The sequence below is a fragment of the Cuculus canorus genome, chromosome 23 (genome assembly GCF_017976375.1).
Source record: "Cuculus canorus isolate bCucCan1 chromosome 23, bCucCan1.pri, whole genome shotgun sequence".
NCBI lineage: Eukaryota > Metazoa > Chordata > Aves > Cuculiformes > Cuculidae > Cuculus > Cuculus canorus.
In genome coordinates, this window is record NC_071423.1 from 7,222,786 (window position 1) to 7,244,200 (window position 21,415).

The 21,415-nt window shown below is 43.5% G+C and overlaps 1 protein-coding gene across 5 annotated transcripts in view; it reads left to right on the top strand.

The window, feature by feature from the left end:
- Positions 1 to 21,415, top strand: part of ARHGEF12 (Rho guanine nucleotide exchange factor 12) — an 81,271-nt gene that overhangs the window by 52,130 nt on the left and 7,726 nt on the right. For 3 of the 5 annotated variants that reach the window (XM_054086867.1, XM_054086869.1, XM_054086871.1), the window contains 24 exons: positions 98 to 208; positions 698 to 796; positions 1,352 to 1,394; positions 1,782 to 1,887; positions 2,724 to 2,861; positions 3,497 to 3,529; positions 4,268 to 4,385; positions 5,633 to 5,738; positions 5,961 to 6,173; positions 6,596 to 6,725; positions 7,032 to 7,067; positions 7,704 to 7,858; positions 8,478 to 8,624; positions 9,632 to 9,717; positions 10,629 to 10,754; positions 12,116 to 12,230; positions 14,020 to 14,120; positions 14,357 to 14,434; positions 16,512 to 16,587; positions 16,987 to 17,154; positions 17,661 to 17,748; positions 19,024 to 19,113; positions 19,266 to 19,342; positions 19,693 to 19,920. In XM_054086867.1, coding sequence (XP_053942842.1) covers positions 98 to 208; positions 698 to 796; positions 1,352 to 1,394; positions 1,782 to 1,887; positions 2,724 to 2,861; positions 3,497 to 3,529; positions 4,268 to 4,385; positions 5,633 to 5,738; positions 5,961 to 6,173; positions 6,596 to 6,725; positions 7,032 to 7,067; positions 7,704 to 7,858; positions 8,478 to 8,624; positions 9,632 to 9,717; positions 10,629 to 10,754; positions 12,116 to 12,230; positions 14,020 to 14,120; positions 14,357 to 14,434; positions 16,512 to 16,587; positions 16,987 to 17,154; positions 17,661 to 17,748; positions 19,024 to 19,113; positions 19,266 to 19,342; positions 19,693 to 19,920 — 2,668 coding nt within the window. The remainder of the gene's footprint in view (positions 1 to 97; positions 209 to 697; positions 797 to 1,351; positions 1,395 to 1,781; positions 1,888 to 2,723; positions 2,862 to 3,496; positions 3,530 to 4,267; positions 4,386 to 5,632; positions 5,739 to 5,960; positions 6,174 to 6,595; positions 6,726 to 7,031; positions 7,068 to 7,703; positions 7,859 to 8,477; positions 8,625 to 9,631; positions 9,718 to 10,628; positions 10,755 to 12,115; positions 12,231 to 14,019; positions 14,121 to 14,356; positions 14,435 to 16,511; positions 16,588 to 16,986; positions 17,155 to 17,660; positions 17,749 to 19,023; positions 19,114 to 19,265; positions 19,343 to 19,692; positions 19,921 to 21,415) is intronic. The other 2 variants (XM_054086868.1, XM_054086870.1) reach the window with 1 other exon arrangement.

Below are 21,415 nucleotides of genomic sequence, written 5' to 3' on the forward strand. Positions count from 1 at the left end.
AAACAAATGAGGAGCTAAGCTGTCAGAACAAAGCTTCTTGCTTTTTCTCACAGCAGCTTTCTTGAATAATTCAAATAGTTTCTGTGTATCTCTGCAGATTAATGGACAATGCAGCTGTTTCCAGAACATTGAGCTCCTGAAATCTCGCCCAGCTCACCTGGCTGTTCTTTTGCATCATGTGGTGTCCCAGTTTGACCCCGCAGCATTGGTAAGACGTTCTGGAATTGTTTCCCTGGCCCAAAGCGTTAGTTGTAACCAGAGTGTATCAGGATCTCCTTGTTCTTGTGGAGTATTGTCAGTGAGATGGCTGGATCAGCACGGAGAGAAGTGCAGATCCTGTCTGGGCATAGAGTGTTCTAGATAAATGAAGAGTAGCATGAGGACAACTGTCTCACTTACATTTACCTGTTTACAAAGAAATATTTAGCTCTTGAAAACACTTCATTCCTCCCGAAGTTGGTGGGAGTAGTTTTCTATGGGGAAGGTCTGATCTCTCTCCAATCTCACCGCCTTTCCCTTCTCCTCTGATAACCTAATTGAGGTTACCTGAGCAATCTGGATGGCTGAAGGTAGCTAGGAGTAGTTTCCATCCAGCAATGCTGAATTCCTTGAGATATTTGACAGAATACTTGGGCTTAGGGCTTTTAGAAGAGTTCTCATGGCGTGGCTGAATTTCTTCTCCTCCTGTTCCCCACAGTTGTGCTACCTTTACACGGATTTGTACAAGCAGACCAACTCCAAAGAGACTCGGCGTGTCTTCCTCGAGTTTTACCAGTTCTTCTTGGACCGAGCTGCAGTAGGTTCCAGTCATTCCTCTCATTTTCAAGCTTACCTAGCTAGTTGACTTGTACCGTTCTCCACTCTCCTGAATTTAAGTCCTCCAAAATAAAGCTTAAGTGTTACGAGTGAACACAGCAAGATAGATGGTGTGGTGCCTCACAGGGCTGGTAACTCGATAAATCACAGACAATGCATTGATGATAGGAGAAATACCATTGTGATCTATAAGCAAGCTCTAGCTGTTATGCATTGCCTTTTAGTTAATAATTGCTGCATATATTGGTGTGGCTCTTGCAAGGATTGGCGAATTGTGTGTGTCTGTCGGAGAGCCTGAGAAACTTCTTTACAGTCATGCACTGGACTGCCAGGTGGCATAGCAGTGGCCACCACGTGTTTAGATGAAGTAATCCTTGTGTAATGTATATATGAGAGTATCCCTCTTTAAACCATCAGGTGCTCAGGTTGTATGATTTTGGCTTTTGATGGGATTTTCTTGTATGTTTTGTACGGTGTGTTTTGTCCAGGAGGTGTTGGTTGTCTGTGTGCTCCCAACCTTTCTTTTCTTTTGCAGAATCTAAAAGTTCCAGTTCCAGATGAGATCTCCTTAGAACTAGGTAGGGTGCTCTTGCCTTGCGTATTTATTTCTCCAGTTTCTTCTGTCTGAGGTGGTCAAAGCGAGTTTCTGAAATGCACTCGGGGTTACTTTGAACATAGGGCATCCTGTCTTATAGGGAGAGACAAATAAGTACTTCTTACCTTTTCTGGGGAGGGATTAATGCATTCTCCAGTAAATCAGTGAGTGGTGGAAGCGCTGGCCGCGTTGGCATGGGCATTTTTAGTACAATAATGGATGTGACCAAATCCACTCACACTTAATGCGTGGAAGGTCCTCTTAATCAGCAAGTGAAAGGCAAAAAGGTTAAAGTATCCATGTGAGTGACTATTCTAAGGTGGCGAGGACTGTTCTCAAAAGAATATTAACTTTTTCTTCTTACTTACAGACAGAAGGCGGCCAGAACTCCTTCCTGAAGAGCTTCATCGCCAGTTTATACAAACTATGCAAGATAAAGTCTGTCCAGAAGTTCAAAGGAATCTGGAAGATTTCAGGTGATAGCAGTTGTCTGTGTTGTTGTCGTTTCAGTCATACCTGCCCTTGGTCAATCTGTCTGATACTGGGGAAGTCCAGACTCGAGGAATTTAATAAATAATCTTGCAATGAATGGAAAGATACCACTGAAGAGGGACTCCAGGGTCTCTCTGTGACCGATCCTTGAATGTTTTTTGACACTCTGTTGCAAGTAATCAATTGCATGATCAATTTTAGAACTTGGATTCTTTGTTCCTTGAAGCTCTTAGAGGCAATTTGAGAATATTGCTACTTAGGTGATGTTATATAGATCCTTTTTACTAATTGTAATTATAATCGGCTTATAACTTTTATTTTGCTTCTCCTTTTTTACCTTCCCTCTCCCCTTTGGGCATGGAATAATCCACTTTAGAAAGCTGTCATGGGCATAGTGTAGAATTTGATCATTAATATGCCCTTTCATGTGGAGTCATGAGAGCTCTGTGCCAAGATGAGACATTATACCAAGACAGGCATTCAATAATGGACTTTTTCATACCTAAAACTGTCAAAATCCAAGTATATGCTTCAAATATACAACCTAGTATGCTGCTGAAAGAGTAACTGCATTTTCTTGACCCTCACGATGGCTGCCTCTCTTGATAAATGTCATACAACTTTATCCCTCTGCCAAAGGCAATCCTAGCTATGTTCTACAGTGAGTGCAAAGGTCTGGAGCAACGTCGTGAATTCTTCATTTTTAGACAGAAAGCAATAACGAAATGTGTTTAACATTCTGAATGTCAAGGGGTTGCATTTCCTCACTGCAGTTCAGAATTCAATTTCAAGGGATGCTTCCCTCTCCCTCTTTATTTAGGCAGAAACGTAGTATGGGATTGACCCTGGCCGAAGGAGAGCTAACCAAGCTGGATGCAGAGAGAGTTCGTGACCGGAATGCGGTGGAGAAGGAAAGAGCATGTGCAGAACAGATTATTGCTAAAATCGAGGAAGTCTTGTGAGTAACAGCAAGCATAATTGAGTAAAAAGGGTTATTCCCTGAATCTGACAAAATGAAAGAAAAGGGATGGTGAACTAGAAGTTATTTGACATCACTACGTTTACAATACTTCCTCTGTTTGCTGTCAGCATGTGTTTGAGTGATGGTAGCCAAAAGGAAGGTAGTAGTGAGGCCCTGGCCCAGGTTGCCCAGGGAAGTTGAGGATGCCCCATCCCTGGAGGGGTTCCAGGTCAGGCTGGATGGAGCTTGGAGCCCGTGATGCGGTGGGAGGTGTCCCTGCCCATCGCAGGGTGTGGAGCTGGATGGTTGAGGTTCCTTCCAACTCAAACTATTGTATGATTCTATGATCTTTTCAATGGCATAGGAAATGATTCCATTGTCAACTTGTGCATTTTTAGGTCGGAATCCTTTTCTCTGTTGTAGAAATTTATAGCTTCAGAACCTGTTTTTAATTTTAATGGGAGCTGGATGCAATTTTCCCAGCTGAACCTTCATTTTTTGATTACTTCCCCTGCACTGGGACTTTCTGATGTTCTAAGGCTCTTTGAACACAACTGTTGATGCTCTGGGTGGATGTGACTGGGTGTTAATTGGGTTTTGAGTTTCATTTTTCAATTCTTTCTTGTTTTTAGGATGACGTCTCAGCCTTTGGAAGAAGACAAGAGGTAATGGAAGTTGTTTGGGCTTAGTCTGTGAAATAAGGACTGCAGAGCTGATGCTTGTTCATGCTGTTCTGAGCAGACCAAGACAGCCCTCTGCTGGCTTTAGCCACAAAATCGTTTTCTAAATTCCCTAGCATAATTAATTTGACTTCAGAGCACTGACCTCTTGCTCTCAGCCTCCTCTTATTCTGAAGTGTGTTGCCTTTGTTTCAGATCTGAAAAAGTTACTGTTGCTGCGAGTTCATGTTTTTGTGGTTTTCTTTTGTAGCTGTTTCAGTCTGGTCTAACATTTATTTTCCACATGTGCCTTGCCTTGTTCAATTTGATCATATACACCCATCTGGGTAGCTTTTATTATAAGCAACCCTAGGTTTATACCTATTTTTACCATGCCTCAAAGCTATAATGTGACTTCAAATCTTTATTTAGTACAACATTCAGGCCCTTCTGTGTAATTCTCAAAATTCTGCTTTTACCTCCCAGGCTGGTACACCTTCAATATACTCCATCTTTTGTTTACAGGTGGACAAATTCTGATAGTGGCTGAATCTTTCCCATTGCCTGTGATGGTTTCTTTCATATGAAAAGGAAAAAAAGATGCCACATTCTTTTAATCTAAAATCATTCCTTTCTCAACAGAACCTTTGCATTTCACCTTTTTCATTTCCTTCACAAAGGATATTTTCCCCAGTGCATTACTCCTTATCCTCTATCTTCTTTTGGTTTGTATCTCCTTGGCAGTTCCACAATGCAATATGTGATTCTGACTTACATGAAACACCTGGGAGTCAAAGTTAAAGAACCTCGAAACCTGGAGCAGAAGCGTGGCCGGATTGGTTTCTTGCCAAAGATCAAGGTAGTGGTGTTGTGGCCTGAGTGCTATTGTTTAAAGCTGCCCGGCATGTGTGCTTTGTTAGAAATCAGGCTGCCCAGAGCAGGGGTGGCTGCCCCATCCCTGGAGAGGTTCCAGGCCACGTTGGATGGGGTTTGGAGCCCCTGATCCAGTGGGAGGTGTCGCTGCCCGTGGCAGGGGGTGGGAATGGATGATCTTTAAGGTCCCTTCCAACCCAAACTTTTCTGTGATTCTACATCAAAATCCACTTTGGCACAACACATTGGTAGCATTTACAGTCTTCGTTGCTCTGTCAAGAGGATCTGGGATTGCTGATCTGCTCAGAAAAGCCAATAGTTAAAACTGGGTTCTACATATGTTTTCAGACACCTGAATTAGAAATTAGCTGCTTTCTTTCCTCTTTTATCTGCATCCCTGAACTCTACCTGCTTGTTTTGCACTTTCCTGACCTTATTCAAACTTTGGGTGAGAAATGTTTCTTATAATACAAACTTGAATCACTTGAGGACCTTGTTATGGCTCATCAGGCTATTGGCCTGTATACTTTAGTTTTCTTCTTGAGAAACTTACCCAAAACCTTGTGCTTTGTGACGCAGAAAAGCTACTCTTCCTGCCACCCACACTCTCCCAGTTATATAATGGATTTTTCCGCTGAAACTCCGCTCTGTGGGTGTGTTCAGTTGTCTCCCCCAGTATGGGGGTGTATCTGGTCACAGCAACTACTTATTTTCATCAGCATTTCAGCTTCCTCTGAAATTTGACTGTTACTTCTGCACTGACAGTGTGAAAAGGTTTGATCAGGTGTTCCGCAGCCTCTCCAAAGTGGCAAGAGAAGTTTTATTTCCATCTCCCAGACAGAGCCTGAATGCCTGGGGAGGTTTGGAGCCACAGGATGATGTGTCTTAGAGAAACAAGGTGCTACTGGTCACCATAAATTGGTCTCTTACCCTACGAAGGAGTGTGGTTTGCAGCTCCTGCTAAGTTGAAAACAGGCTGTGCGAGTTTTTGCTCGTAAGGATCTATGTCTTAAGGTGCTGCAGCTTCCTGCTGCCAACCCCTGTTACGCACCACTCCGTGTGCAGGCTGTCTTTGCCTCTAGTGCTGCAGGGTGTTGACCTCTCAATAGCTTGTTAGAAATAAAATCCTCTTGTACTGAACTCCAGGAGTTTAAAAAATAAGTCTCAGTAAAAAACTGGATCTGAAGAAATGATTGATCTCTTTGCTTTGCTTTCTCTTGATGTGTATTAATGCAGCAAAGTATCAAGAAGGAAAAAGAAGGAGAGGAAAAAGGAAAAAGAAGAGGATTTCCTAACATTCTGGGCCCACCAAGAAGACCAAGTCGACATGACAGCAGTGCAAGTATGTCAGACAAGGATATATATCTTCCCTAACTCCTAGTCTGAAAGCCACATAAGGTCTGTTCTGTCTTTTAAAAATCCACGCTAAGAAGACTCGGTAAACTTTTTGGTTTTAAAACATGTTTTCAAAGACACACCAACCTAATTTTGCCCAGAAATGCTTTCTCTTCATCGCTAGAAACAGATAAAAGCACTTTCAGCAATATAATGGCTGTTTGTTCAGTTGGCAGGGCCATGGAAATGCAGAAGCCCCGCCATCCCAAGCACTCACCTACAGCGTCTTCTGTGAGCCCAGAGCCACCGGATTCTAGCAAGATGCGCCAGAGTGGGTCCTCCAGTGATGGAACGGATGCACCGTACCAACCTGCCAACCCAATGTCTCCTTTGGCAGTGGGTCCCTTTTCCTCTCCAGAGGGAAGCAAGGACAGCGAAACAGGTAGGATGATACTAGCAAGGAAGAATGGTTAGAGATTGTGTTGTGAATGGGATATGCAAAGCACAGTTCTGATGCAACAAACATGACCTTCCTCACCTTAGTCATCTTTCCTGACTTAGTCTTTGGTTCAAATGGTGAAATCTTATCTTGACCAGAAGTTGTTGTCAGGTGGGTTCTATCACTGTGGTATTGAATCATCTAACAGGAAAGAAGACTCTCAGGTTCCTGCTTTGGAAACACAAGACCACGTCGTCTGGAAATATTTGTCACTGAGTTTTCTCGTACCAGCCTAGGAATTCATTTCCTCCAGCTCTGCGCTGAAATGAAGCTGTGAATCACAAAGCTATTGAGAGCCTGTGAAGTTCTCTGATGTACTCTGATTTGATAGGGTTCTTGACATTTCCTTCTGACTCTTTCTCTAGGTTTGAAGCAGGCTGGAGATGCTCCACCTGCTAATGACTGTGTGGATAGCACACCCCGCACGCCTAATAACACCTTTGAGTTCCCATCTCCGTTGGAAAACTTGCAGGAGGAGGAGGGAGAATCGGAGAGGTAACTATAGTGCCCTGATCGCTTGAGCCTTGGGAGGGAGTTGATGGGGTGATGGCTGTTGAAGCTTAGTCCATAAAACTGTTAGTGACATCATTTGTATTAAACATTATTGGGATAAATAGGATGCTGGTGCGTGTCTGCTGCCATGGTAGTACTAGAAAACCGGCTACCAGGAGGGTGGGGCTGGCAGAAGGGTGAAATGTTCCAATTAGGAGGTAAGGCCTTCACTCTGAAGTTACACTGAATGTCTGAGTGGGGCGAAATTCTTGCATGATCTTCCCTAATAGTTGCTTTTATTCTTTGCAGAATGGTTGACATGGGAACACCAAAGCCTTTCCGCAAGTGAGTATGCTTAGAAATGTTACAACTTCACTGAATTTGTTTAGATTTTAAGAGGTTATGAAGTAGAGTGCGGTAGTGTTCCTTGTTCTGAGCCAGTGCAATTGTCTGCGTGATGTTTCTTTTACTTAAATATTATGAATATATATGAAACAAGATAAAATATATGAAATGAGACACTAGCCTCCATGTATAGAGCTTCACTGGAGCAAATCATGTGCAGATAAGCCCTTTGATCTACCAAATATAGTGATATTTCTATCCTCTGATTTGAAGCGATGGGTTAGGAAGCTGAAATATCCCCATTTTCTTTTTAAATCACTATATTGCTCTTAGCTCTGTATCCGCAAATAAATGGAGCAAAGAAATTGTAACCTGCCCTTTCACCAATATGATATTTGACTTCAAGCAAATTAGTTTATCTGTATCATTAAAAGGAGGGTTGTGGGAATATTGTAAGAACAGGTATTCATTCCTAGTTGTTCTGTAATATTAGAAAATGTGCCTATAGGTTCAGACATCTATCAGCCTCCAGCTGTTATGGAAAGGATATTACATGCTTTACAACTGAGATATATATATATATTCCTTAAATTCATGCCTAAAATGGGAAATATCTGACATGTTCTTTTATGTTAGGATGGACAGCGTTGGTTTCGCAGATGTACAAAGTGAAGACGAACTGTATGATTTTGACGTGGACGTGGACCCTCCCAACTGGCAGCAACTTGTGAGCCGAGAAGTGTTGATGGGATTGAAACCCTATGAAATCAAACGCCAAGAAGTGATTAATGGTGAGATGAATGGTTTTTCCTTGCTCACCAAGCACAAAGTTGAAACCTGTCCTCTGGAGCTCTGAAGCTCTAGGTCTGCTCAAAGTAGTTGCCATCTGTTACTTGCACAGTTTGTGTGTGTGAAACTTGCACTTATTACTGGTAAGTATCCTGAGTTGTGACTGATTTAGAGTTTAGGAAAAAATATAAAGAATATTAAGTGCTTTGACACTAAAAAGCCAATCTGCAGTGTTGTGGAAGAAAGCAAGAGGCACTGCCTGGACAGTTGAGAAGTGTAGGGTGCAGATGGAAAGCTACTACCAAAATTCATCTGCAAAATTTCATCTCAGTTTCAGGTCTTGCAGTCCTGCAGGACGCTCTGTGTGGCCGTATGAGCTGCTGAGAGCTCACTGTTTGTTTGGGGTAAAGAGCCATGAATCAGTTGGCTTCTCTGTTCTTTTCAATATGGAAGTATAGCAGAGCACGGCTCTGTTCTGGAGCAAGCTGGAATGTGGGCCAGCAAGGGGAGTGTTGGTGAGGGACTGTTCTAAGTTCGTGCTTGTTTGCTTCACATTTGGATCCACACTGCCACATCTCTTTAAGCAGGCAGTTACAATCCTGCTCTCCCCTCTCTCTTCAGAACTGTTTTACACTGAGAGAGCTCATGTCCGCACGCTGAAGGTTCTGCATAATGTCTTCTACCAGCGTGTTACCCGGGAAGGGATCCTCAACTCCAGCGACAAGCGGAAAATCTTTTCAAATCTGGAGGATATCCTTGGTCTTCATGGTAAGAGCAGCTGAGGAGCCGTTCGGTTTGGGAGTCTTGGCTGGAATTCTGGAATCAAATATCTGAAAAATTTAAGCAAATGACCCTGAAACAAGAGGCAACCTGGTGCAGCACTTGGGATAAAGAAGAATACTACAGCTGTTCTTCCTTTTGCATGTGTTTTTTCTGGTTCTGATTTACAAAGATATTTTGATAAGGATTGTGTGCATCCAGTGTATCAAACACCTGCTTTTTCTTTCTGTGTACATGCTCCCTTGTACTGATTCCTGCTTTGATGAAAGGAGCAGTGCTTTGATGAATAATCCTTATGGGTCAACAATCAAAAGGTTACACTTGCTGTGGAAGAGAACGTGAAAACAAGCCTGAAAGGATTGATGTCTTGCAGGTGGTTTTGAAGGGCACTGCTTTCTAATTGTTTAGACAAAGGACTGTTCAGAATCAGAACTTCAGCTCTGCCACTGAATAATCAGCGGTATCATTTCATCAGGTGGCTTGAAGTGTGTTCTGCCTCATTCCTGTATCTTTAAAAGGGCAGTGATATTGAACCTCAGAACTAAGGCTGGAAAGGTTCGTAAGGGTCGTTTGAAGATGAATGAGACAGTATCAATCAGGTTGGAATAGACCTTTCAGGTCATCAAGCCCAACCATAAACCTCACGCTGCCAAGTCTACCACTAAATATGTCCCTAAGCACATAACGTGTCCACACGTCCTTTCAATCCCCTTCAGGGGGAACAAAGGGATTACTTCAGGATATAATTCCTTCAGAAAGGAGTTACTTCAGGCTCCCCTTCAGGGATTTAAAAGATGCCCTGGGCAGCCCATCCCATGCAAAAGAGTTACGTAAGATTTTATTGGATTTTCTGTTAAATTTATTATGTTTCAGGACATTTTTAAATTTTTCAATTTAACTGAAACTATTGCAAATCTAATCTTTTCCTAGATTTGCTTCTATTGAAAAATGCTGAGCAACATTAGTAACATTTCCTTTTTCTTTTTTTCTCAAAGTTGCATTGAACGATCAGATGAAAACTGTCCGAAAAAGGAACGAGACTTCTGTAATTGGCCAAATTGGGGAGGACTTGCTTTCCTGGGTAAAATCCTTTATTTATTCTCTTGTACTTGAAAACCAGATTTCATAGAATGACAGAGGCAGAGGTTAGTGAAGGTGATTCCCAGCTAATAGGAACGAAGGGTCTTTGAGTTGTCTTTTCTGTGGAGCCAACACAGAGCTGCAGAATGAAGGTTGAAAGGAAGCAGGAAGAACTCATAGGATTTTCGTTTGGCTGGAGTTTAGGGTAGTTTAAGGAAGAAAAAAAATCATTTCCTTATGGTGTGTGGGTAGGGAATAAAGGTAGTTTTGGAGACCTAAAGATTAGAGTAGGATTTTGAAAATCGTAGAATAGTTTGGGTTGGAAGGACCCTAAAAGCCCATCCAGTCCCACCCCTGCCATGGGCAGGGACACCTCCCACTGGATCAGGGGCTCCAAGCCCCATCCAACCTGGCCTGGAACCCCTCCAGGGATGGGGCAGCCACCACTGCTCTGGGCACCCTGGGCCAGGGCCTCACCACCCTCACAGCAAAACATTTCTCCCTAAGATCTCATCTCACTCTCCCCTCTTTCAGCTGAAACCGACCTCCCTCATCCTATCCCTGCACTCCCTGATCAAGAGACCCTTTCCATTTATTTCTGCTCTGCTCCTACTGACAATGGAAACACAGCACTGTATTCTTCCTTTGGATCAGCAGTGCATTTGTGGAAAGTATGGGATGTGATAGGGCTGGAGACAGGAGAACTCTAGAGTTTGAGATGAAAAGGGGCTCCTCAGTAGACTGGGAAGATAAGGCCTTAAAGATAGAGTGGAAATTCCTTCTCTTATTGTGCCAGTAATTCCTGTCTTCCTTGGTGAGACCAGTTTTGCTACATGGCTCTGTATCTATTTGAAGTGGCACATGCTGAACTTGAATCCGTCTAAATTTGGTTTTCTTGGCTTTCTGGCACAGTTTAGTGGACCAGCGGAGGAGAAGCTGAAGCATGCAACTGCCACCTTCTGCAGTAACCAGCCCTTTGCTCTAGAGGTCATCAAATCACGCCAGAAGAAGGACTCTCGCTTCCAGACTTTTGTGCAGGTGAATTTTATGCGACGGTTTGAGCTGCTTGAGGATGTGGCTGGTGGCCAGCACAACATAATGAATGGTTGTAGATAAAGTTATTATAATTAATGACATCATGTCTAACATTGTCTTCAGATTGGGATCATTACCAATACTGTATTTATCTCTGTTAATCGTTTCTGGAAGGAGGAGCCTTTAATTCAGGGGAATACAGAATGTTCTGATAGAATGCGGGGAAGCACGTGCTGTCCCAGGCAGAGGAGGCATCTCATTTGAGGTGGCAGTTTCCCAAGGATGAGTATTTCTGTGGGGAGAACTCCTTACTGTAGTGCAATTTTTGCTGCGTGCCATGGGCAGAAGGTGGATGATAAATACCTGTTCTGCCTGCCAGGAAAGGGGCTTGAATACCTGTGGCATTCGGAGGACAGAACATTATCTTCATTACCACCAGCTGGGGAGAGCTTGGGTAATCATAGAACCATGGAATGGTTTGGGGTGGAAGGAACCTTAAAGCCCATCCAGTTCCACCCCCTGCCATGGGCAGGGACACCTCCCACTGGATCAGGGGCTCCAAGCCCCATCCAACCTGGCCTGGAACCCCTCCAGGGATGGGGCAGCTACCGGTGCTCTGGGCAACCTGGGCCAGGGCCTCCCCCCCCCTCATCGTGAAGAATTTCTCCCTAATGTCTAGTCTAAATCTTGCCCCTTCCAATTTAAAGCCATTCCCCCTTGTCCTGTCACTGCAGGCCCTTGTAAAGAGCCTCTTCCCAGCTTTCCTGGAGCCCCTTTCCATACTGGAAGCTGCTCTAAGGTCTCCCTGCAGCCTTCTCTTCTCCAGGGTGAACAAGCCCAACTCTCTCAGCCCATCCTCATATGGGAGGTGCTCCAGCCCTTGATTGTCTTCATGGCCTCCTCTGGACTCACTCCAACAGTTCCATATCCTTATGTTGGGGATTGCAGAGCTGCACACAGGCCTCCAGGTGGGGTCTCACGAGAGCGGAGTAGAGGAGGAGAATCGCCTCCCTCATGGGGGTTGAGGTTATATTGAAAAATGGGCTGGAGTTTTGCTGTAGTGCAACAGCCAAAACTGATAACCTCCCTGTGTGAGGGTGAGATTGATTGGAGGTGGAACCAGGCCTCTTGTGCAGTAATGAGAGAAGGAAGCTGCTGCTTTTGCTATGAGCCTTTCCTAATTGTGGTTGTGAACGGAGAGGGGATGCGTTATCTGAATGATAGATCTTGGCATTTCTTGTCTTGTATTTAATTACTGGAAAGTGAAGTAATAGACGTTTATGCGATGAATAGATGCTACACGTTCAGGTAATTATAGTCTTAATAAAAATGACAAATGTAGTTATTGTGCTGTTTAATTGTAGGATGCTGAGAGTAATCCGCTGTGTCGCCGGCTGCAGCTGAAGGATATCATTCCCAAGGAGATGCAGAGGTTGACAAAGTACCCCCTTCTGCTGGATAACATTGCAAAGTACACAGGTAAAGCCTCTCTGCTCAGGTTTGTGTGTGCATCTTGGCAGTTCTTCCGGGCAAATGTGGTTTCAGAGGATAGAAAAACGGAACGATCTTAAGGGTCGTGATCTGTTTTCACGGTGACCTCACTGCTGCTTGCCTCAGGAGGGCAGATTAAAAAAGAAAAATAATAATAATCTAATAATAAAATCTAGTTTTTGTTTCTAAATTAAATTAATTTTCTTACCAAGGAAAAAAATTCAGTGCAAGGTAAGTGAAGGATGGTCTGCATTAGGCTGTAGAATATAGAAACATAGAATGGTTTGGGTTGGAAGGGACCTCAAAGCCCACCCAGTTCTACCTCCTGCCATGGGCAGGGACACCTCCCACTGGATCAGGGGCTCCAAGCCCCATCCAACCTGGCCTGGAACCCCTCCAGGGATGGGGCAGCCACCACTGCTCTGGGCACCCTGGGCCAGGGCCTCCCCATCCTAACAATGAAGAATCCCTTCCTAATGTCCAATCTAAATCTTACCCCTTCCAATTTAAAGCTATTCCTCCTCGTCCTGTAACTCCATGGCCTTGTAAAAACTCCCTCTCCAGCTTTCCTGGAGCCCCTTTCCGTACTGGAAGCTGCTCTAAGGTCTCCCTGCAGCCTTCTCTTCTCCAGGCTGAACCACCTCAACTCTCTCAGCCTGTCCTCATATGGGAAGTGCTCTGTCCCTCAGGTCATATCTGTGGCCTCCTCTGGACTCACTACAACAGTTCCAAATCCTTCTTATGTTGGGGATTGCAGAGCTGCACACAGGCCTTCAGGTGGGGTCTCACAAGAGTGGAGTAAAGGAGGAGAATCCCCTCCCTCACCCTGCTGGCCATGCTTCTTTTGATGCAGCGTTTTTCATGTTATTGCGGAGGGTGTTCGGTTAGGTTGTGTTACACTGAAAGAGATTTGCAGCACAAAGGTGAAAATATGACTAATAATACCTCAGAATGCCTTTTCAGGTTTCTAGCAGATACCTGCTGCAGTGTCATTTCATCACTCATGGGAAACATACTGCATGTACAAGTTCACCCTAATCATAATTAGGAAAACATGTGATAGTCCATTATCTTTGATGTACTTGTTTATTTGCCTGTTAACTGAATTCATAATGTGGCTTCTGGTAGGGAGAATTGATGGGGTTTACCTCTTTCTATCTGCTTGGGATCAAGTGGCGTTGGCTGGAAAGATAAGTCTTGCTGTTATCAGAGTGGGTTTTATAACCAGGCTGCCTGAATGTAGCCAGAGATACCTTTTTCCTAATCTGTTAAATAAATACAGACGATTTGGGTGGAAAAAGATAACACGCAACACATTTTTTTTTAATATTTTATGTTAAAATAAACAAAAATGTTTATGAGTAATGTAGAAGCCAGTCGTCATTTACCAAATCCGGAGACTTAGGCCACCTGCCTGTGTGTGATCTTCAGTATCCACCCCCTTGTACTGTGGTGGAATCTCATTAAAGTTCTTAGGTTTCTCAGAGTACTTCTTGGATTCACATCAGTGGAGTGAAGAGTTGTTGCCAATCCCTCAAGAAAGAGAGAGGAGCAAGTGCTGTGCTCTGTAGAGTGATCATCAGAGGGCCGGTGTCTTCTGCAGGGCAGAATGAATCCTGTCCTGTCATGAATCTACTTTTGTCAGTCCCCCTTTGAAATGCAGTGCTTTTGTTGAGATGCCCCTCCAAGAATTTAAGCTCTCTATCTCTGATTTGAGGTCAGCAAACTGCACTAAATTTCTGTGTAAGCATTATTATGTTTCCTTTTTCTCTTGCAGAACTGCCTGAAGAGAAAGAGAAAGTGAAGAAAGCAGCAGATCATTGTCGTCAGATCCTTAACCACGTGAACCAGGCTGTCAAAGAGTCGGAGAACAAGCAGGTAAGAGGTGAATGGAGTGAGCATCAAGGGTTGGGGAGAAGAGGGTTGAAGGGTAGAAGCATGTTCCAAGACACATAGAGTGACTTTATTGTGCTTAAACAAGTTTTGTGACACAAGGGTTCCTGTAAGAGGAGGAATCCTGGGCCTTTGGGAATGTGTGAAAATATTAATGACTACACTCTGACACTAGTGAGTTTTGCTAATCAAAATGACCATCTACATTACATTTTCTGAAGCATTTGGAAGATTATCAGCGTCGTCTTGACCTGTCTTACTTGAAGCAGTCTGAGGATCCCATGATGGATGAGTTCAGGGTGAGTGAAAGCACTGAAGCAAATTTCCATGTAAATAGTGATTGCAACGCTTTGGTTTATGGCTGTTTCTACTACAGTCTTCTGATGTGCAATCAAATGATCTCTGGAGATAAATATTTCTATACAAAATTTAAAACCATTAGTCTCAGAAATTTGAGGCTTGCTACCTTCTTGTTGATCCATGTGGATTAACATCTTGGGTCTATAGGGTGAGGGGGAATAGCTTTAAATTGGAAACGGGAAGATTTAGATTAGACATTAGGAAGAAATTCTTCACAATGAGGGTGGGGAGGCCCTGGCCCAGGGTGCCCAGAGCAGTGGTGGCTGCCCCATCCCTGGAGGGGTTCCAGGCCAGGTTGGATGGGGCTTGGAGCCCCTGATCCAGTGGGAGGTGTCCCTGCCCATGGCAGGGGGTGAAACTGTATGGGCTTTAAGGTCCTTCCCAACCCAAACTATGACGATTCTGTGATGACGCTTGTAAGTTTGTAAAACAAATCTTAATGGTCTGTGAGCTAATGCACTTCTGTGTCCCATAAGGCTGATAAATCTTGTTATGGATAAGTATCTCACACAGTCGCATTGTAGGTGTGCTGTTGGAAGTTGGGAGGCCTCAGGGAGAAATGAGATGTTGTGATACCGTTGGCTTTAAAAGGAGAGCTTATACGCAGGCCGTTTATGTAGGGGATCCACAAGTGTAGCCAAATAAACTAAGTCCAGTCCTAAACGTACTGCATTTCAGGGCCCTATAAATTCTTGCAGTTACGTGAGTGAAGCTGGTTACTTGCTGTCAACGTCTTTGGAGTAGGACTAACTTTAGGAAGTGTTCATGTTTCAAGTGAATGATGGGCACCAGTTGGCACTTGCAAATTGAAACGAAGTTCCAATTAGGAACCCTGTACTGTCTACACCAGGACTCTTCTCCCTTTGCGTCTGCCCCTTTTCTTCATAGTTTGTGATTCATCCCGTATTCTTATTTTTTGCCACTGTCTGTTCCTCTGTCCTGTGTAGATTCTCTGTTGTTTATGTATCTCTTCCCTATCTTCTCCAAAGTCAGTGTGTATCCAACCAAAATTTATGTGAGGCTCCTCTATAAAATTGTGCCATGTATCGTTCCACAAATAAACCCACAAGCATTTAGTTAGGAAATGAAGAACTTACTGGCAGTTATGAAATCTCGCTGTCATTGATTGTAGACTCTGTGGTTTGGAAGGAATGAGTTGTGAAAATTGTCACTTCTGCTTGCCGGCAGATCTAAATGTCACAAGCACTGAAATGACTGAAGAATCCATTGACATTATAAAGTCCATCGGATCATTGGAATGATTTGTATACCAGTATTTCATTTCGAGGCACACTTGACTTGCAAATCAAGTGCTGATGCATTAGCCAGTTGTAATACTGGAACTGCAAACTTTATATGGAATAAGGAGAAAAAAAATCCTCCCGGAAATCAAACTATGTCCTAATGATTCCATAGCTTGAGCGAGTATGAAAATTCTCTGCCTTGTGGCTCCAGCATCTGCAATGGAGCAGTGAGTGAGGAGGACTGAATCACAGAATCATTTGTTTGGAAAAGACCTTTGAGATCATTGAGTCCAACCATACCTGTCCACTGCTAAACCATCCCTGAGCACCTCATCTTCCCATCTTTTAAACCTCTCCAGGGATGATGACGCCACCACCTCCCTGGTCAGCCTCTGCCAGGGCCTGAGAACCGTTTTGGTGAAGAATTTTTTCCTGGTATCTAACTTAAACCTCCCCTGACACAACTTGAGGTCATTACCTCTCATCCTGTCCCTTGTTATTTGGGAGAAGAGACCAGCACCCACCTCCCTACAACCTCCTTTGAGGGAGTTTTAAATATTGATGAGGTCTCCTCTCAGCCCCCTTTTCTCCAGGCCAAACATCCCCAGGTCCCTCTCCTGTCCCCCATTTCTTTTTCCAGACTGGGTTTAGCTGCTTCTCTCCAAACTGGAGTGCCTGTTCTAGCGTTCCCTCTGACACTCCCATGCTTTACCATTACATGCTTCCATAGAAATGTCACAATTCTACTTTTTTTCCTTTCCCTCGGGGGCAGAACTTGGATTTAACGAAGAGAAAAATGCTTCACGAAGGACCTCTCATTTGGAAGGTTAATCGTGACAAAACTATCGGTGAGTCCTGTTTCATCAACTGACTTAAAGTTGTGTTTGTGTTGGCTGAGAAGGAGGGAAAGCGTTTCAGCAGCGGTTTCCAGTTACGATTCTTACTGCCACCTATAATAATGCGTGTGTTCCTCAGAGCTGATTAAATTATTCTTGTCAATTCTGAAATGTGCTGGAGTATCATTAAGGCCATGCAGGGACACAGCAGTCAGTCATGAGATGATCCAATTCCATCTGTAGCTTTCTGCTGGAGTTTTGATGAGGAAGATTTGCAGGCTTTGCCTGGAATGGCACAGCACTGATTACTGCCTCTGCATGAGCAATCAAAAACGCAGCCTTTTTCTGCAGGGGGGTGGTACGAAATGCTGAATCTTTAACTCATTCTGAGTTCTTTTGCGCTCTGTGCAGATCTCTACACTCTGCTTCTGGAGGACATTCTGGTTCTGCTGCAGAAACAAGATGATAAACTGGTACTGAAGTGTCACAGTAAGATCTTGGCATCAACAGCTGATAGCAAACACACCTTCAGTCCAATCATCAAACTGAACACCGTTCTGGTTCGTCAGGTGGCAACAGGTCAGTGTAACCAATTGTGAAAGCAAAAGAAGAAGCCAAAAATGAAGATTAGATCAGTTGAGTGTAGATATTCTCGTCTAGAGTCCCACAGTCAAACTTGGAAAAACGCGTAGGCTTAATTCTTGGTTGTCCAACATCTTGCTTTGTATGTATGAGCTGTTTAACTTCTTTGCATTAGTAATAAGCATAGCTTGAGTTTTAAATAGGCTTCTGAAGTACAGTACTCTGATTGTGTTAGATGAAAGGTACTCTTGAAATTATTTGGATGGAAGAGAGTAGCAATAAATCTGTTTCAGAATGGTTTGGGCAGTAATGACTCTTTTGTTTCAGGACTAATAGACTTCCTGGATAGGGAAAAATTGGTGTTTCTGTTATAGTATTGGAGGGTTAACTTCTGAACTCCTCTTTCATTGCTTTTGGTTGGGGTTATGCCCAGTTTTGGGAATTTTCGGGAAGCAATGTGGGACAAGACAACTCATTAAATTGTTCCCTCCCTTTTGCTTCAGATAACAAAGCTTTCTTCGTCATCTCCATGTCAGAAAATGGCGCTCATATTTATGAACTGGTGGCACAGACTGTGTCAGAAAAGAATGTGTAAGTAACGGGTTCAGCTCCATCTGCCGCTTGATTTGTTGTACTTGTGAGATCTTTTACATCTGCTTTGCCTGTAGGAACTGTGCAGGTGTCTGCATTACCTGAGTTCCTTCTCTAAGCTTGGCCAAAAACATAGCTATGGTGGCTGTGTAGGAATTATAGAATCATGGAATGGTTTGGGTTGGAAGGGACCTTAAAGATCATCCAGTTCCAACCCCCTTGCCATGGGGCAGGGACATTTCCCACTGGATCAGGGGCTCCAAGCCCCATCCAACCTGGCCTGGAACATCTCCAGGGATGGGGCAGCCACCGCTGCTCTGGGAAACCTGTTCCAGGGCCTCACCATTCTCATCGTGAAGAAATTCCTCCTTGTATCTAGTCTAACTCTGCCCCTCTCCAGTTTATACCCATTGTCCCTCGTCCTATCACTTTGTAAACTTTGTAAACAGCCTTTGTAACCTTTATAGCCGTGGTAAACAGCCCCTGCCCAGCTTTCTTGTAGCCCCTTCAGGTACTGGAAGGTCGGTTCTTATGCGGGGGTAGTCTCTTCTGACTTGTAGAAAGCAGGAGAGGGTATATGCATGTTAGTGTGTGTGCGTGTATATGCACACGTATCTATTACAAAACCCCAAACACGTACATACACTCAATGCTGCTGTTGTTGCTTGCTCTCTGGCTCACTCCAGCCCCTTTTCTGACACTAAAAATGCTTTTCTTTTCTCTTCTGGTCTTACCTGACCGCCTGCCACATCAGTAACTGAAATAATCCTGCATCTTCACACAGAACCCATTAGCCTTGGAGACCCATGCCAGTGTCGTAAGCACCCCCAGGCACGAGTTGGGTTCCTTAGCTAAACGTGTTTTCTCCTCTGGCAGAAATGCTTTTCTTCTAAACCATAGGCAGGGCATAGACTTATTTGTATGATACATAGCAACTGCTTCAGCGTGTCATATATAACACTCTTCAGTAATATGTGAAATGTTACTTAATGCTTGTGTATATATTTATATATAAAATAACCGCCTCGCCTGACAGCTCCTGCTAAGGTCCTGTCATTCATTTCCTTCTGCTGAAGAATATCCTGGGGAGGTGAGCGCTGCGCTGTGGTGCCTCACTTGTGGCTGCAAGATATTGCCTTGAGTATAACAATTTAAAAGAGATATTTCTCTTGATAAGAAAAGCAGGTTTAATATTAGCTGGATTTAAGAGGTGTTAAATAGCAAATTCATTATGCTTTGTGCCATGCATGTTTTTATTTGATGTTTCTACTGCAGGTGGCAGGATCTTATAGCTCAGATGGCAGGGACTGTAAAAATGGGGAGCGCTAGAAGAGTGATTCCGCTGCCGCAGTCAGGACCTGGCGAGTAAGTCAAAGTGACTGGAAGAGAAAGGGCTGGTTTCTCTTTTTCTGCTTCCCCTTCTTCTGCTCAAGGATTGCCATCCCAAGCACTGGTTCTCATGGAGCGATTCAGATCTATGTGCCTAACAGAATGTGTTCATTCTTTCCTCCCCACAGAGAAGAGCGTGAAGAAGAGGAGCAGCAGAAGCTCAAAGAGCAGCATGACATTCCTGCCAGTAGTCTACAAAGTCCAGGTGAAACAGTGCTCTGGGTAAATGGTACCCATAGGTTTGCTGTATGGAGCCGTTTCCTTGTGGGCATCTTTTGTTAGCTTTGAAGTTTTTCTGGCAAGGAATGATTTCTTTACAAGCCATGTAGAGAAGCAATATTGAACCTCTTGGAAACGTAGCTCCTGCTATTTCTGCCTGATTTATAAATTACTGGGAAAGATTCTTTCCAACCCCCCCGGAAGAATTGGCTGTTTACCGAGTCCATGCTGAAGAAATGTATTTTTTAGTGTTTTCAGAGATTTCTGCATGAAGCAGAATTTATCCTTGTATTTGACAGTGTTGTTTAACCTGAATGTATGTTTTCTGTTTCCTAGATAAAGATTTGGGCCTCGAATCTCCCTTAATACTCAGTGCTCAGTCGTCTTCACCCATCATGTCTGAAAAGTCCAAGGTGGAAAGTCTTCTCGTGTCAGAAGGACAGTTTGACAAAGTGCAGCAGGCAGACCTGACACTGAAAGATTCTTCTGCATGCTATGAGCACACAGCCGCCGGTTTACCCTCGGTATCAGAAGGGCAGTGGGCGTTGGATGCGTTAAGGAACTGTAAGTATCCCAGCAGTGTCCGGTTGGATGTGATTTTGAGATGGAAGTTGTTAGGTCCACCATCTAAATCAAGGAGCTAAAATAAAATCTAAAGCCCATTTCTATTAAATATCAACTCCCTCTGTACTGTAGATCACAGCATGGCAAAGCAAAATGGATCTGACAGCAAAGAATTCCGAGTTCCGAATTCATCTACTGGCCCTTTTTTTTGGGTTTAGGCATTAAATTGTTTTCCTATGGGGTTTCTGCGTACAAAATGATGGTGGTAATGAGTTGTGATTTCCTGTCCACGATGACTAAACCACACTGCAGAACTTTATGGTGTACAGTGCCATTGTTGGTCAGCAGTTTTTGAAGACGATGCAATTAGTCTGTGGACTGATCTTCATAGCACTGGAGCAGAACAGCAGAGGCTGCATGAAGTGCAGAACGTGATTTTGCAGATTTTTTTTTTTGTAAAATCCTGCAAACGGGATTGGATATTTGTGATGTATACTGGATTTATGCTTGCCAACGTCTGGGTCTGGATTTTTTGAGAACTTGGGAGGTGGTTGAATATAATTAGATCAACATTTGTGTGTGTGGAAAAGAAGTTTTCCTGATGGACAGATTATTCTGTCACATTGTTTAGAGAAGGTTTTAAATCACTGCCTCTGGGATACCTCCTTTTAGAGGCTTTTTAGAGGCTTCAGACCTTATATATCCCTGGTTTTCCTCCTCTTAGAGGAGAAATGCAACCTTTTAGGGCTATGCAACCTACTTGATCAAATCTAGCAGCGCAATTCCTAACTATAACTTCCTAAAATTTGAATGAATTCATTAATTCATGTATCTGGCAATTTCAAAATGGACACGAAGTCCTTGGGTTGCACATGGAGAGAATCGTTGTGTTGCTTCTCTGAGAGTCCTTTGCTTTTACCAAAACGCAGAGCATTCCTGTCCTTGTCCAGGTCCCTCTTGCATCTCTGTTCAAGTAATGAGGGTTTTCTGTAATCTTGGATCTTTTGATGCATTTATTCTCCTTCTTATGGGATCCAAAGTCCTTTTCTAGTTCTGAATTAGTACAGTATTAGTTCCCTAGCATTTTGTGACCCTTTAGACTGGAAGGAGCAGCCCTCTAACAGCAGCAGCGGGTTACTCCTGTTTTGACCAGAGCCTTCCATTCATCTGAGTGACTGTTCTGTTGTAGGAAATCATAGCTTATCTTGGGTGTTAGATGAGCATTGCATAGTGAAAATGAACGCAGTTCTTGACAGCATTGTATTTCTATTTTGAACAATGTGCCTTTATTATGAAATGCTTGGTTGGGATAATTTGAGAGCCAGAGGAATGTGGGTTGAAGTTCAAACAAGCATAAATTTGCATTAAATTTTAGGGAAAATGTCTTTAACTTTTGGATCTGTCGCAGTTGAGTGCAATATTCCCAATATGTTTGGCTCTCAGGTGAGAATCCCTTTCTGTGGCTATAATTTTTAGTTCGTTTGAGGGCATGGGT